Raw genomic sequence first — 14,262 nt, forward strand, 5'->3', positions numbered from 1 at the left:
GGTAAATCTGTCACAGTGAACCACAACTGAAAGGGGTGTCATTGTGTGCTGTGAATTACTTATTGTCGTTTCACATTCCCACAGTATCCCAGGGCAAAATTCCCAGTGCCGAGGATGGGATCAGTCACGCTGTTAGCATGGATAGAGATTGGGTTTCTCAGTCCTTTCTTTATTTTGGCATGTTGGCTTCTGCTGTTCACATTTAATAACATTTGTTCCTCGCAACATTGGCTGATTTAATATAAAGTAAATACGTGATACTTTCATGTTTCTTGCCTGACACTTGGTGTTACGTGGACACGCATCAGACTGTGAATTTATGCATTTGAAAATTGCTTTCACATCTTTTTTAGCTGAAGCAATTTTTTAAAGTGCACCAACAAAGCAAAACATATAGTATAGCATAATGTTTCTGTCATGCAGCATGTAAATAACCAAAGACATTTCTGTTTGGTTGTCAAGGTGATCTTATTGAGGGTTTGTTATCTTTTAGATGTCACTCAAATGTGGTTAACGAATCGAAAAAAAATTCACACTAAAGGTGTGTCTGAAAGTGCAGCATTGGACTCATGAAAGTAACCATGGCGACCTGTACACAGATACAGAGAGGCACGCACGCACACACAGACAAAGGTTATTGAGTAAACACAACTTTACCATCCACTGAACAGATCATAAGTCGCACTGGACATGGGCGTGATCTGTTTGTGCTGCTACTATTACTCAAAAAGCATTGAGAGCTCGGAGCAGAGTGAGAGTCAGATAGACGTATGACACCATCTTGTCATCATTATGAAATTACGAGTCAATCTCCAACACTGCTTTATATAAACAAAATAACAAACCAGCAGCTGTGCAGCTAATAGTCTGGTGGGTAAATTCCAACCTCTATTTTCCAACTCATTTGAGCTGATATGACCTGTAACTCTATGGATTTCTGCTCTACTTTTAGCTTTTAGGTTTGCACAATTTATCCTTCACTGTTTCACTTTTAAACTCTTCCCTCCAAAACAGTGCGAGTCTGAAATTTGCCAGCGCTCGTTTGCCATGTTTTGTGGACTGAAGAGCGTGGGATTGAATTATTTGTCTTGTACACACCGCACAAGGTAAAATGTCAGCATAAAAAATTAAAACGCTGGTCATGGGCTGAAGTTTGATGGATGCAGCATCATCCATCTGTAGCTGTTGTGTTGTTGCTTGGCCTGGACTGCTTGCTATAATCAAAGGGAAAAAAAGTTTGTTGAGGTATCTTAACTGACTTAAGGTGAAGTTGGGGTACATCAGCTGAATCTCAGCAGAAGCGGAATGATGCAGGCAGACAATTACCCTAAATGCCAAAATATATGTACTACAAAACGGGCTCAAAAACAGAAAATCCATTTATTTGGAGTGGCCCAAATCTAACCTCAAGATATTACATCAGGCTTCATGAGAATATGACCCAGCTGAGGTAATTCTCCTGAACTTAGTGCATGTCAGACCTGCAGCAACCAGAAATACTTGCTTTTTACTGCTTGCAGTTGTTTAATCCAAGTATTCACTCCCTGTTCCCTCCAGAACGATGAAGGTTTAACAGGTGCGCTCAAGGAAGACATGACAGATTAGTGTGTTAGTGTGTTACAAGCTTAAGCACATTCTCTCTGTCCGATATAGGTAAAGCTCATGCTTTGACCAGTTAATGCAGTTTTTTGCCACATTAGCCGCTCCAAAGAGCTCTTCATGCGGAACAAAGGCTTGTGTTCAATCATTGCCAACTGTGTTGATTCACCTTGACTTGGATTATTCTTCAAATGGGTTATCTTACCATTCAGCGGTGAATAGATTGGTTGAGTCAAACTTCAACTGGATTATGACATTGGCAGCAGGGTGGTCCCTTCTCTAACGTCACACCAAAGATAAACAGCAAAGATATACCTAGAATAAATCCCACATTGTTCGGTTGTCTGCGGTGCACTTGTAATGTGAAATTAAGTGGTCACAGATAATTAAATCTGAATAGAAGATCACCACAGACACAATATGTGCAGAACATCAATAATTCAGTATTTTGTGAAACACATCCCAGTAGTTAATTCCTTATTGAGTCCAGGTGCTGGCTTGCAGACTCTGTAATGTAGAAGCAGCGATAAGAACTGATTCTAGATCAGCTCTTTTATTGCACATTAACATCACTGGAAACAATTATGTCTCAACCTGTATTTGTAATCTTTTTTTTATTATTATTCTTTATTGGTCACCCAGTAAAATGTGTAAAATCATTTAATGACCCCCTAATTAAAAGCTGCATTTGAGACATGTGATTTGTGGCGTTTTGTGTATTTCACAAGATATTTCCAAGTATTGCAAGTAAATAAATGGAAGGAAGTATAAAAATATGTAAGAAATTATGATAATCTTGTGACTCCTTGTGTCAAACTTGTGACCCTTTGGAGAGGCAGCTCAGGAACCACAGCTGTCTCATATCCATTGACCGCAGCTCGGCACATTGTGTCAATGAAATGCACAGATTAAAAAAAGAAGAATAGAGAAACCAGACATGCTGTAGTAAGACCATCACAAGTGTAGCAGCCACATTCTTCAATGTCATTTCCCCGTGTGACGTTTTCTGCACGTACACACTGAGTCAACACAACATGTCTGTGGCCTCTCCCACCGCGAAAAAAACAGAAAAGTTTCAGTTGAACTATTTCCTCAGCAGTATAAATACAGGACGGACTCCACATCTGCACTTCAGTGAGGCGTGGTCAGTCAGAGCTAACAGGTGGGCCAGTCCGTACAGCTGCAGTCATATCCATCCGCAGGATCTACTTTTTCTCTCCTCCACATCAACACAAACAGCTCCAGCAAAATGCCGAAGTGCCCAAAGTGCCAGAAGGAGGTTTACTTCGGTAAGAATTGCTCTCCTCAATTGTATTTTTTCCTCCACTTAACTTCCACCTCACGTTGGAGAAATCATGCTTTGCCATGCGTGTGACAACATTTCCTGGTTGTTGAAATTTAGCGGTTTTACTACACAAATGAGGAAACAGGAAGCTGAATTAAACCAACACTTCGACGGTGTCAATAACGTGCCTTTAAATGACACATTATTTGTGCAAAATATCTCATAAACTGTTAAGGACTTTGGGAAATAATAAGCATTGCGTGTTGATATTTTTGGAAAGTTTGCACCATTTAAAGATCGATTTATATCAGTTATGCAAATATGTGACGAAACGTCAAAGTTCGCAAGTTAAATGACTGAAGTAGTAACAACTAACGCATTAACTACATCTTGCAAATCATGACCGACGTGTTTTTCATTGAAAGTGTGCGTTAATCGTTATTGTAGTGCTTATAGTCCCTTTGAGCTTTTGAATCTACCACAATAATTCTGAATTAATGCCAAACATGATTTGCAGAGGGATTGTTTAATAATGGGATGAATGCAACAGAGGGAAAGGAGAAACATGAAAAAGAAGAGTGCAAGTGCCACAAAACTGCACCTAATTGCAGCTCGAGTTACTTTCTTGCATTCCACCACTGAGAATATCAACCAGATACACAATCGAGCAACACTGACACCTTTACATTTAAGTGTTTTTCACTCGGGGCCCTGCAGCTTTTATTTCAGCAAGACCCCCGACTGCATGTAAGCAGCACTCTGATGTTGTACTGTTGGCTGTGGCAGGAACATCCAAACTGTCAACGCTGAAGTTTTGCATTTACCATTGTGATGAAAAATGTTGTAAAAGGAAATAAAGGGAGAGTGCGCCCAAAATATGGAAACACTCCAGTGCAGCTCTACTGTTGCTGCTTTCCATCGTGTACGTATGGATTTCTGCAGATTAAAGCCGAGCAGCCCCAGGGGTCACTGCACTTAAGCGTTGTTGTTATCAAGATATTTTGGAGTCTAAGGTTCGATCCCAGTGGGAACTTGATTGTCCTCCATGAGTAATGGCGAGACGGGAGCTGAGGAAGCAGGCTTCCTCCCTTTCCCAGTGTGATCTTGTGCATCTCATGAGAACACCATCAAAGCACAGACCAATCGCTGCATCCGGGGAGGAATGCACACAGCTCTGTTTTTATCTCTGTCCTAATCCTTTTACCACATCGTCTCCAGCTCGGCGGTGCGACAGATAAATCTTTTCCAAAGAGATGCTCAGCGGCCGTGGCCAGAGCAGAAAACAAGGCCAAGTCTTTGCACTGTCAGTCAGACAAATGTACCGTGTGACTGGGGAGCCGGCCTTTCCATTCTCCTGTTTCATGGATAAACTTTCCCCTCCTGGCCAATACAATCAAACCAATTAGTTTTTGCCAGAACAAGCCATTAAGGCTTTTTCCAAAGAGGAAGCTCAATTCCCAAGTACAGCCAAGGGAAAAGTGGCCTGAAACAAAGCTTTGTGTTCTAGTTTAGGATGCACAGTTGTGTCATTGTCTTAAACTGTCCGCATCAGTTTCCCACCTCCTCTACAAACTTCATGCCTGACTCCTTCCCTCTGCAGCCTGCGCTCTCCATCACAGCTGCACCCCCCTCCCATCTTTCTGTCTCTGTTGCTGCGCTCTCAGATGGAAGCAATCAGGCTACCGCAGCCTGCCTGAATGATGGCGGTCCAGCTCCAAGAACGGTAGAACGCTTTCCCCTTGTTGGAAACTCTACAGTCAATCATTCTTTGCGCAGCAAGACTGCAGTTGGCAGCGTAGACGGGAATGTGTTGCTTTAGTTACGGCGTCGATGGGAGCAGGGCCTTTGAAACTGGCTTTACCGTGAGCTCCCACAAGCACCATCTAACTTGATGGATATCTTTTAATACGTCAAAACCTCAAGCGCATCAGCCTTAAAGAACCACAAGTGTCATATTCAGTTGATTGTTATGAAATAAAGAGTGATAAGCTCATTTCCATAGCTCTGAATCCCCAAGACCACATGCATAGCTGCTATTTTAGCTCGAGAAAGTGTTAAATGTCTCTCCGTTCATCTGATTGATTCATCTTTTCTGGGGCATTCCTCAACAACCTCTCGTCAAAGCGCGTTTCCTGTCAGATTTGTGTGTTTGTGTCTCCTGCACGACTTCCACTACACTTTGCACAGCAAGCCGGTGCAGAGAGCAGTTGGGGTTTTGGTTTCCTCTGCCACACCCCATTTCATGTCATCCGAGGTCACGTTTAACAGTAATCCTTATCGGAGCCAATCTCCATACATGTGCGTCATCACTGCTAATTAGGACCGACTCTTTTCCATTTACTGCTGGGCCGGATCCACCGTTTACCCAGTCCAGTGGTTTGCTATTTGAATTTAAGTACAGTTATTTTTCCGGGTCAGACTTTTGTTCCAAACCCCACCGCTTTCAGCTGGGATGTTTTCATGGCGCTGGCCTGAGAGGCTGACCCAGCCCTGGAGCCCTTTCCCTGTTTCCACAGCCTGTTATGTAATCTCATGCCACAACGGGCTATTTTTAGCGAGGAAAAATATGTCATTTCCTGACATTTTACGTATGTTTGGACGCCAGCTGGCTTCATCTGCAAGTAAAGTTGCTTCTCATTCACTGACGGATCCGCCGGCCTTCCTGGCTTTCTTTAATCTTTTTCAAATCTGCAGATTTGTTGATCATGCTATGTGCTCATTATTTCCAGCTCGCTTTCTGATGACAGCTCTCCATTTTCAGCCTTTCCTGCTCTTGGAGTCTGAGGTCGAAACTGGGCAGCCTTTATTTGTCAGTGCATGCAAACACATTTTTCTACGTGTCACGAGTCTCACAGTTAATCTTGATTCCGTCTCCTTCAGTGTAGACATGAAATTTCAGGCACGTCGAGTCGAAATTCTCTTTAACTTTTTACAGTCCTCCCAATGGGTGTTTCTGCAGATCAGCACTAACAGATAAAGACTCTTTATCAAAGTTTATGAGGCAGTAGGAGAACAAATTCCTCAGGGAATGATTTTTTTCTTCTCCCTCAAGTACCACACCCAGCAATGTTCTCAGACTAATCCACAATGAGTAGATCTTTATGGTTTAAAACAGATACGGGACCAGAATGAACTGCTGGATGAGTTCACAGTCTATGCCCTGCAGAGTAACTGCTCTCCAGACAATGATATCCCTGTTTGTGGCAAGTTAGAAGCTTTGCGATTTAATTGTGTCCTTTTTGTGTGCTTGGCAGCTGAGAGGGTGACATCACTGGGGAAGGACTGGCACAGGCCCTGTCTGAAGTGTGAGAAGTGCAACAAGACGCTGTCGGCCGGCTCGCATGCAGAGGTGAAATATCTGAATTACAAGACGTGAACGTGTCCGTCGATGATTTACTGAATTCCAACTGAAAACAAACATGTGTTTCTGCTGTTTTTGTCATAAATGAGCATTTAAGGGATTTAAGAGATTCATTGACCATTATAAAAAAAAATATATATATATATATTTTATTTTTTTTTATTTTATTTTTTTAAATCATACAAATGTTTTCTATGCATCATCTTGATCTGATCAGGTGGTTTTTATTTTATTTAGTTTTTTCTCCAAATGTGTTGACATTCCTGTAATAAAACTTTGCCTCTTCCAGCATGAAGGCAAGCCTTACTGTCACAACCCCTGCTATGGTGCAATGTTTGGACCTAAAGGTAAGCCTGATTACCACAAAGATGTAAAGATTTTAGTGTTCTGAAATGATATAACTGTCAGGAGCTCCGTCTCCTTTGGCCATTAAACTTTGTCTCAGTGGGGAACTCCCTCACTGAGACGATGCTGATCTCGTCACATTGTTGTGGCTTGGCTGTAATTGCTCGTATCAGAGCACAAGTTGACCCCTGTCAGGGTCACGCTTCATAACCAGCCTCTAACATTTGTAATCTCTGTTGTTGCGTTTCACCTCCATAGATGCCCTTCTCATCTAATTCCTGCTCAATCTTCTTTGTCTTTCAGGATTTGGACGTGGCGGAGCCGAAAGTCACTCTTATAAATAGACAGGTATTCAGTCGTTCATTTGCTTGCAGGCCTTCTTCTAGTACATTTTCATCCCATTTGCATAGACTTTGACTGCAGGCAAATTCATCCTTGCACTACCTGCTATCTGACGTGGGCTCTCTCCGCTTCACCGACAGGGTCAAGCCCCTCAGTGAAAATGTTGCTTGGAAACGAGATCGAAGAAGCCAGCATCCTCAGAAGTCCCAATAAAAACCTGCAGACAAACTCTCTTTCAGAAGAAACGCTTTGTGTGCATGATTTATTTTTTTTATTTGGTCTGTCAAGACTGTTTTCTGGTTTTGTACGGCCGTGATTCTTATGAGGTAGTTGTTGTCTAGTCTCATCCTGATTAAACACTTTGTAAAATTTGTGTCCTTTTTACTGCTTATTTTCCCTTAAGTATCTGTTTAAACCTCTGTTTTGTCTAATGAAATATAACACAGTCACAACATCCATCAAACTAGATAAGATTTATGACCTGATTAAACCTTTTCTAATGATCTCTTATTACTGAGTTTAATTACCGTCGTATTCCAAACAGCAAACCTAAGATGAGCTTTTTAAAAAGGCTTTGAAACCTCCATGTTGTCAAAATGTCTTAATTCAAAGGGCAGTAAAAGTCCCATGATAAACTATCTGATCACAAGCAACTTACGGCAGTAGTTTTTGACAGGATGATGTCATGAAGATGTCAGTGATGTTACACAATCTTCACGTGCGGTGGGTAGAAGGTACATTTTCAGGCTTCCTGACCAGAATTACATAATCATTACTAACAGCTTTTAAGGACACAAAACACAAGACAAATGAGGGGTTGATGACGTGCAACAAAGGTCTATTTCTGGAGCAACCAAAACACGCTTAATCCACGGAGGGGGGGACCAGTATTTCCAGAATTTTCCAAACATGAAGTGAACTGTTACCGGAGTATCATCAGTGAGCACTGAGGCCAAAGAAGGAATGATTATTAACCTCAATACACTGAGATCCAACACAAACTCAAACAAATTATAAGTAATACCTTCTAAATTTACTCCAAAAATAATCTCCATCTTACTTTTCTTTTTGGGAACTCGATATTGAATAATACCACCTTATTTTTTTCCCCACAGATGCTACACAGAAACGCACCATCATTAAGATCATATGATGCAACTCAACTGCAACTTCCAAACTCAGACATCTCGGTAGCAGCAATGTTCGATTTCAAAAAAGTCATTCTTAAATATCTTTTAGCAATGCGAAACCTCAACCCCACCCATGCAGATGCATTGTGGGTAACAGCGGCACATTCTTGGAGCAGCTGAGGCCGCCCTGAGTCTTTGATGATCCACCAGATGCTTCCTATTTGGTTCTTTCTGGGCTCTGTCTGCAGTCTTTTTGACCTGCGTGGCTGCCCTCAGTCCTCTGGTGCTAAGCCTCTACCATCACTACCCAACAGTTGCTATGGCAACAAACACAAACAAGACCCAAACAGACCGCCAGTGAGCTTGTCCGTCTGACTATCACCCTGTTTCTGTCCAACAAAGACACTCACTGTGACAGAAAATTCTCGACCGGGGCGTCTGATGAAAACATACCAGGGATGTTTGCCAGTGACACATACTTCAGCTTCTTCTCGAAAAGGCTGGGAAATGCAGCTCAGAAACAGCTTCTTCACACATTTTGTATGTTACGGGTCATGTTACTATCTTCGGCCTTCACGCTTCATTTGACGCTCTGATCGCTCTGATGGTTTCATTATATGTTGAGGCTCTCATTGATGCTTTTTTTTTTCGGCTCATCATTTCACGTTCGATTCACATGGGAAAATTGCAGAAAACTCACTGTGAAATTATCTCATGACTTGGTTTGGAAAAGGGAAATTCCTATCTGTGAACAATTCCTTGTGAGAAGGACGAAAGCAGTGTTTTTTTTTCTCTCTGTTTAGACTTGGTGCAGATTCCTCCTCTGATAATGATTATTCTGATGCAAATATCTCTCACACAGTTTTTTTGCACAGGAAATACCACACCTTTGCAGTCACGCTGATGCATCCAGATGTTTTTGCGAGCCTGCAGCAATGGCCAAGCCCGCAGTTTGATGCTGAACCTGATAACTGATCCTAGAGCTTCAAATGTAAACACTTGAGACTTATCAGTGACAACAAATGCACTCAGAGGAGAAGAAGAAGAAGAAGAAGAAGAAGAAGAAGAAGAAGAAGAAGAAGAAGAAGAAGAAGAAGAAGAAGAAGCAATACTTCTGCCTTTTCACAGCTCATAACTTGATTCATGATTTTGAGGCCTTGTGTATTAGAATCAGGAGGATTTCCAGACTCAGTCATAATAAAAGCATCATGCAGGCAGAGGGCATAAAGCTGTTGTGTTGACTTCCACTGTGCTTAAAAGGAAGTCGTTGCCAGTTTTTTTTTTTTTTTTTCTGTAAAGGAAGCTGGAGTAATTTGCAAAAGAAGACCTGCTGTGTCAGCACAAATACGAGGGCCTCATGAAACTGTAAAGTTTAGAGCCATGAAGCCATTAATGGTTGGAAAATAAGTGTCTCACTGCTACTATAACTTATGCACACAAATGTGGGTGGCCAAGAAGTCCAGGGGAGAGTAGAGAGTGTGGATGTTGGGCTGTAAAAGGGCTGAAGTGTAGTCCAAATTATTGGACTTTAAAAATGAAATCCAGAAGTTAAAGACAACACAATTCAGTCCAGTGTGAGACAGATTGATGTGAAATAACAGATGTTCGCAGCTGCGGTGGACTTCTTTTTTCTTCTTCATTTGGTTCTTAAAGTAGCTTGACTTATCATCCAAAAGGCTTCTCCAGCTCTAAATGAGTGTAAATCTCTTCCTTCCAGACATTTGAACTCTTGTGGGGTCGTTATTTTATGAGGGGCTTCCTTCGCTCCTCTGATGACCCATCTGTCATCACCCGTTCACAACACGTCTGTGAAGATGAGATTGTTTTGTCTCCTCTGCACCGTGTAAAGGTCTTTGCACTCCTCTCTGCACTGAATGGCACACGCAGCTTGTGTTCGAGTGTTTGTGAACAGTTTTATTCTATTTGTTTTAGTTTTTTTTGTCAGAGATCATTACTTGGTCTGAAGTGCATCAGGATGTTGTGTTCGGAAAAAAGTCAGATGCCCTTTTTGTGCTGTTGTAAATGTGTCTCATCAATTCATTTGTGTACTTCCTAGCGACCAGTCTGGGTCCTTATTTGCATAAATAGTAACAAGGATCTGTTGTATCCCTCGTGCTCAGTAGCTGCTGTTGTACCTTCATCTGTTCTGTTTGGTCAACTTTTACAGTGGATCCACGCTGCTGGCTATCAGCCACATACGACACCGCCCTTATCTGGAATTATGTTATAAACAGACAACAAGGGACAATGCCCAGACCAACTGCATGACAGCTGGGAGGAACAGTGGCACGCGTCACCTCAACAATTCTTAAGATGCTAATATTTGTTTGAGTTTGAGTCAAATTCCGTAGAAAAAGAAACATGTTGTTGACTGTCTTTCTCTCATTTTCACTTGCATAGCAGGCTTTGACCAAATGATAGAGTCACGTAAATGGTCTACAAAAAGCCTTTAGAGTGTCAACGATGTGTAGTTTAGGTAAAACTGCGCAGCGCGTCACACATTTGTATTCAAATGTGCCAACAAAGCTTCAGCAAACAAAGATCTAGCAGAAACGTACGTGTTCTTGGTCACATAATGAATGGAGAGGACCAGTTAAAAGCATTGATTCGATGCAAAGTCAGGAGCTTTGCTTCCGCTTTTTTATATATTTGAGTCTGGACCAAGTCACTACAGATTCTAGAGCAGCACTGGGTAGCATAGGTTAAAAAGAAGAAATAAGAAGAAATGGGTTAAAACGAGGAAGTGAAGGAAGTATTCAAATCCTTTATGAAAGTAAAAGCAGTAATACCACATTTCGGAAAAACTCATTACGAGATAAGTCTTCTTTTTTTTTTTTTTTACTGAAATATTGTTAATGATGCATTGAAAGTACAACAGTGATATGGATTTAACCTTGTGGGTATGGACCACAAATGTATTTATTCAATCGTTGCACTGAAGTACGTTCCATGAAACAGAGGACCCTCAGGCCCCCTGACAGACTACCACAGTGTGCCTGGTTTCCCTTGTTTTACGATGGGATATTTATTAAATCCTTCTCAGTTGAGGCAAAACATAGCCGACTGACTGGGGAAAAAGCGATGGATATTTTGTTTCCTTGCGTGTAACAGCAAATACTATAACCTGAATCAGATGTGTGAATGCGCGGAAGTCGTAAACTCAGCCCCTGCCAGTTTCGATATGGACCAGCGAACACTCTCAAGCCGATGCCATGATGCTATAATGTTACACTGAACATCTGTTTTTACAGCAAAGAGTGGGCCACTTAAAAATCATCAAGTGATATTTGCGAAAAATAATCTTTGGGGTGTACGCTCAAATTTTCCAGCCTGCTGTCAGCTGCTAAACCTGTTTGAGTGATTTCAGTGCCTAAAAGAAACAGTGGGGATACCTTTCACTCACTTAAAAACTGTTACCCCAAATGTAATCAATAGTGACGTTTAATAGAAGTATTAGTTGAATGTTTTCCTTCTTTTTTTTGCCCTTTTTTCCCTTTTTGATGGATATAATCTATTCAAACTCCTTCCATCGTCTTAAAGCAAAATACTCGATTGCTTTGATACTTAAATAAATTGATCAAAATGTTGAACTACTCCTTAGAAGATCCAGCTTTTCTGTCACTGTAGGAGTATATCTTTAGGTCCTATGGAGCTGGAGCGAAACTCGTCAGGTTTCTTTCTGGACTTTCACCAACGCAGTCCTTCACTCTCCCATCGTAATTTTTGGGCCTCACTCGAGCCAAATAAAGTGTGGAGTGCAAAACATCGTAAGACATATTGCACAACCTCATCCTGAGAAACTGTGAACCAAGGACTGTCTTCGGCCTTGCGAAGCATCCCCCAGCGACCTGTTTGAGTCTGGCTGAACATGTCCATCCAGCAGTCAGATATCAGGGGGGATGAGGGAATCTGGTCCTCATTTCTGTAACTGAATATGCATGGCTGTCTGTGCCTCTTTCATCCCCTGATCCCTTTCCTTCTATCCCTCCCATCTTGATTTTGTCTTTATCCACTCTCCTGATCTTGTCTCCCCCTTTTCATCCCCCTTTCTCTCCCTTTTGCATTACTCCCCAATTCCTTCCCATTCACCCTCCCATCTCATTTACCAGGACTGGGCTGGAGTTGATTAGTGCTGCTGGATGTAACCGTTTCCACAGCAGTGATTTGTCCCGGCACATGTGTAGAAATAGACCCTCTGGCATCGTAGTTTTTAATGAGGATCCAGTATTTGTGTGCAGAAAAGATGAGCTTCTGCCACTTGCAAGGCAGCCAGCTCCCTGCAAGCGCACGCAGAGAGGAGGGAGTATACCAGCCACTCCAAGCCCCGGAGGAAGCCTCTGGAGTGGGGCTGATAATGAGGCTGTCAGGCCTCTGAGCCTGAGCCTGCTTTTTGGGGAAAAGAGAGAGAAAAAAAAACATCTTCATGCATCAGTTTGCTTTCTCCCCTGTTTACTCAAAGGGCTGGTATATGGCAAGCATGCCTCTTTTCTAAGAGGCAGCCACAAGATCAAGGGGCCTCCCTCTTAGAAGTAATTAAATATTGAACACCAACAGTTGTTTAGTCTATTTCATACACTTACCATGTTAATCTCCCTCCACTTATGTAATTATGGTATTTCTAACTGACAATTATGTGTATTATTGACATAAATCAACCAGCCAAGGACACATAGGTCATGCGAGGGGATTTGTGGGGCTGCGCTGTACATCAGTATCCAAACAATGACTGATTAGGCCTAAACACAACAAGCGATGGCACAAACACAAGACCATTAAAAAAATGGTGGAATTGGTGGAGTAAAATGTCAACAAAGATAGACTGCAGTACTTTGCATATTACTCAAATTCAGGAGCACTTCTGAAAATCCCTGTCAGAAAACACAGTTTGACTCTGGATCCAGAAATGCAATTTGAAACAAAAACAAACAAAAAAAGGGGAAAAAAAGAACTGCGTTTTTTTGTTTTTTTTCTTAATCCGACATTCTGCAACCCAAACCTGGCTGAAATCCCACATCAAGTATATATTTAACTTGCAACAGAATTGTAGGCTGATTGGTGTCCTCAGCTCAGAAGGAGCGATGCAACGTGGTGGTAAACAGCGCCCCCCCCCCCATCCCAAGTGTTTTAAAACCTTCAGCTGGAATCACATTTACAGTAAGAATATTTCTCCAAAAAGAAAAACATTTTACAGTCTCTGCAAAGTCTCAACTTTGATGGCCACGTGCAAACACTATCATATCAGACTTATGATGGAGATGGAAAAAAAACCCCAACAGTCATTTCCTCTCTCTGAACTCTCCTACACCCTCTTGTTCACACACTCTTGGGGGGAGCACCTGGCCACGCTTGTCAGGTTTCTCTCGACACATGTTGTCTGAGCCTCAGGAGGGTCGGAACTATATATGAGGACTGGTAGAAAACGACTCCTGCTCTCTCCGTGGCTGCATGATGGATGCTCTGCAATACTCTTGCAGATGCGAGTTCTCATAAATCTCTGGAAATTTCTCAGAAGGGTGTTTTATAGGTAAAAGATTGACGCAATTTTTCAAACTCAAACAGCTCCTAGATGAATAAACTTAAGCGCAATCTTCTGATTCTGTAGTCCCCGTCTGAAATCTTCCAAAGCCTCACTCTCATCTCTAATTTCGAGCAGCTGTAAGATAGTCGGATATCATTCTTGTGCCAGCATGCTGCTCCTCTCTCCCCTTCTATTTGCCTTCCTCCATCGTCCGCCTCCTCCTCCTCCCACGGCTTGGAACGGACGAAAAGAGAACGCTAGGACACATCTGAGCCTCATGCTGTTCTTGTTTGCCTTTCCCAGATTGCCCTGCTGCTTGCCATGGTGGTTGTAGGAGTAGGCTGTTACCCCTCATTAGAATCACTTCACTATAAGCTCCTGCTGCCCCACAGTTATCCCTGAACCATCCTACACCATAACAGTCATACACATTCAGTCCGAGCCGTTGAAGAAGCCCCAGATTTGACCCAATGCATACTATGACTTCTGCGTCCAAGGGGTAAAAACACATCAGGGAGGATAAAACATGTTGCCAGGTCTTAATGACAACAGAGCAGAAGCAATAAACCGAAAAAGCCTGAGATCAAAAGGTGAACTGTTGCTTCATACTGAGATGAACAAATGTGATTCTTATTTCCAAGCTGAACCAAGACACAATGCGTGATGGCATCTCAGTTTGAAC

The 14,262-nt window shown here is 42.1% G+C and overlaps 1 protein-coding gene across 1 annotated transcript; it reads left to right on the forward strand.

Annotated features, from left to right (window-relative positions):
- The first annotated feature begins 2,706 nt into the window (after positions 1 to 2,706).
- crip1 (cysteine-rich protein 1) lies at positions 2,707 to 7,301 on the forward strand. The gene is made up of 5 exons (XM_072365622.1): positions 2,707 to 2,888; positions 6,139 to 6,233; positions 6,535 to 6,592; positions 6,894 to 6,938; positions 7,073 to 7,301. The coding sequence occupies exons 1-4, from the start codon at positions 2,849 to 2,851 to the stop codon at positions 6,932 to 6,934; spliced, it is 234 nt and encodes a 77-aa protein (XP_072221723.1). The 5' UTR covers positions 2,707 to 2,848; the 3' UTR covers positions 6,935 to 6,938; positions 7,073 to 7,301.
- The last annotated feature ends 6,961 nt before the right edge of the window (positions 7,302 to 14,262 follow it).

This window comes from Leuresthes tenuis, unplaced genomic scaffold (assembly GCF_036924035.1).
Source record: "Leuresthes tenuis unplaced genomic scaffold, fLeuTen1.0.hap1 SCAF_15, whole genome shotgun sequence".
Taxonomy (NCBI): Eukaryota; Metazoa; Chordata; class Actinopteri; order Atheriniformes; family Atherinopsidae; genus Leuresthes; species Leuresthes tenuis.

Coding starts and splice junctions, on each gene's coding strand:
- crip1 (XM_072365622.1), top strand. CDS start 2,849: ATGCCGAAGTGCCCAAAGTGCCAGAAGGAGGTTTACTTCG. Junction 6,234..6,534: donor CGGCCGGCTCGCATGCAGAG/GTGAAATATCTG, acceptor TGCCTCTTCCAG/CATGAAGGCAAGCCTTACTG. Junction 6,593..6,893: donor TGCAATGTTTGGACCTAAAG/GTAAGCCTGATT, acceptor TTTGTCTTTCAG/GATTTGGACGTGGCGGAGCC.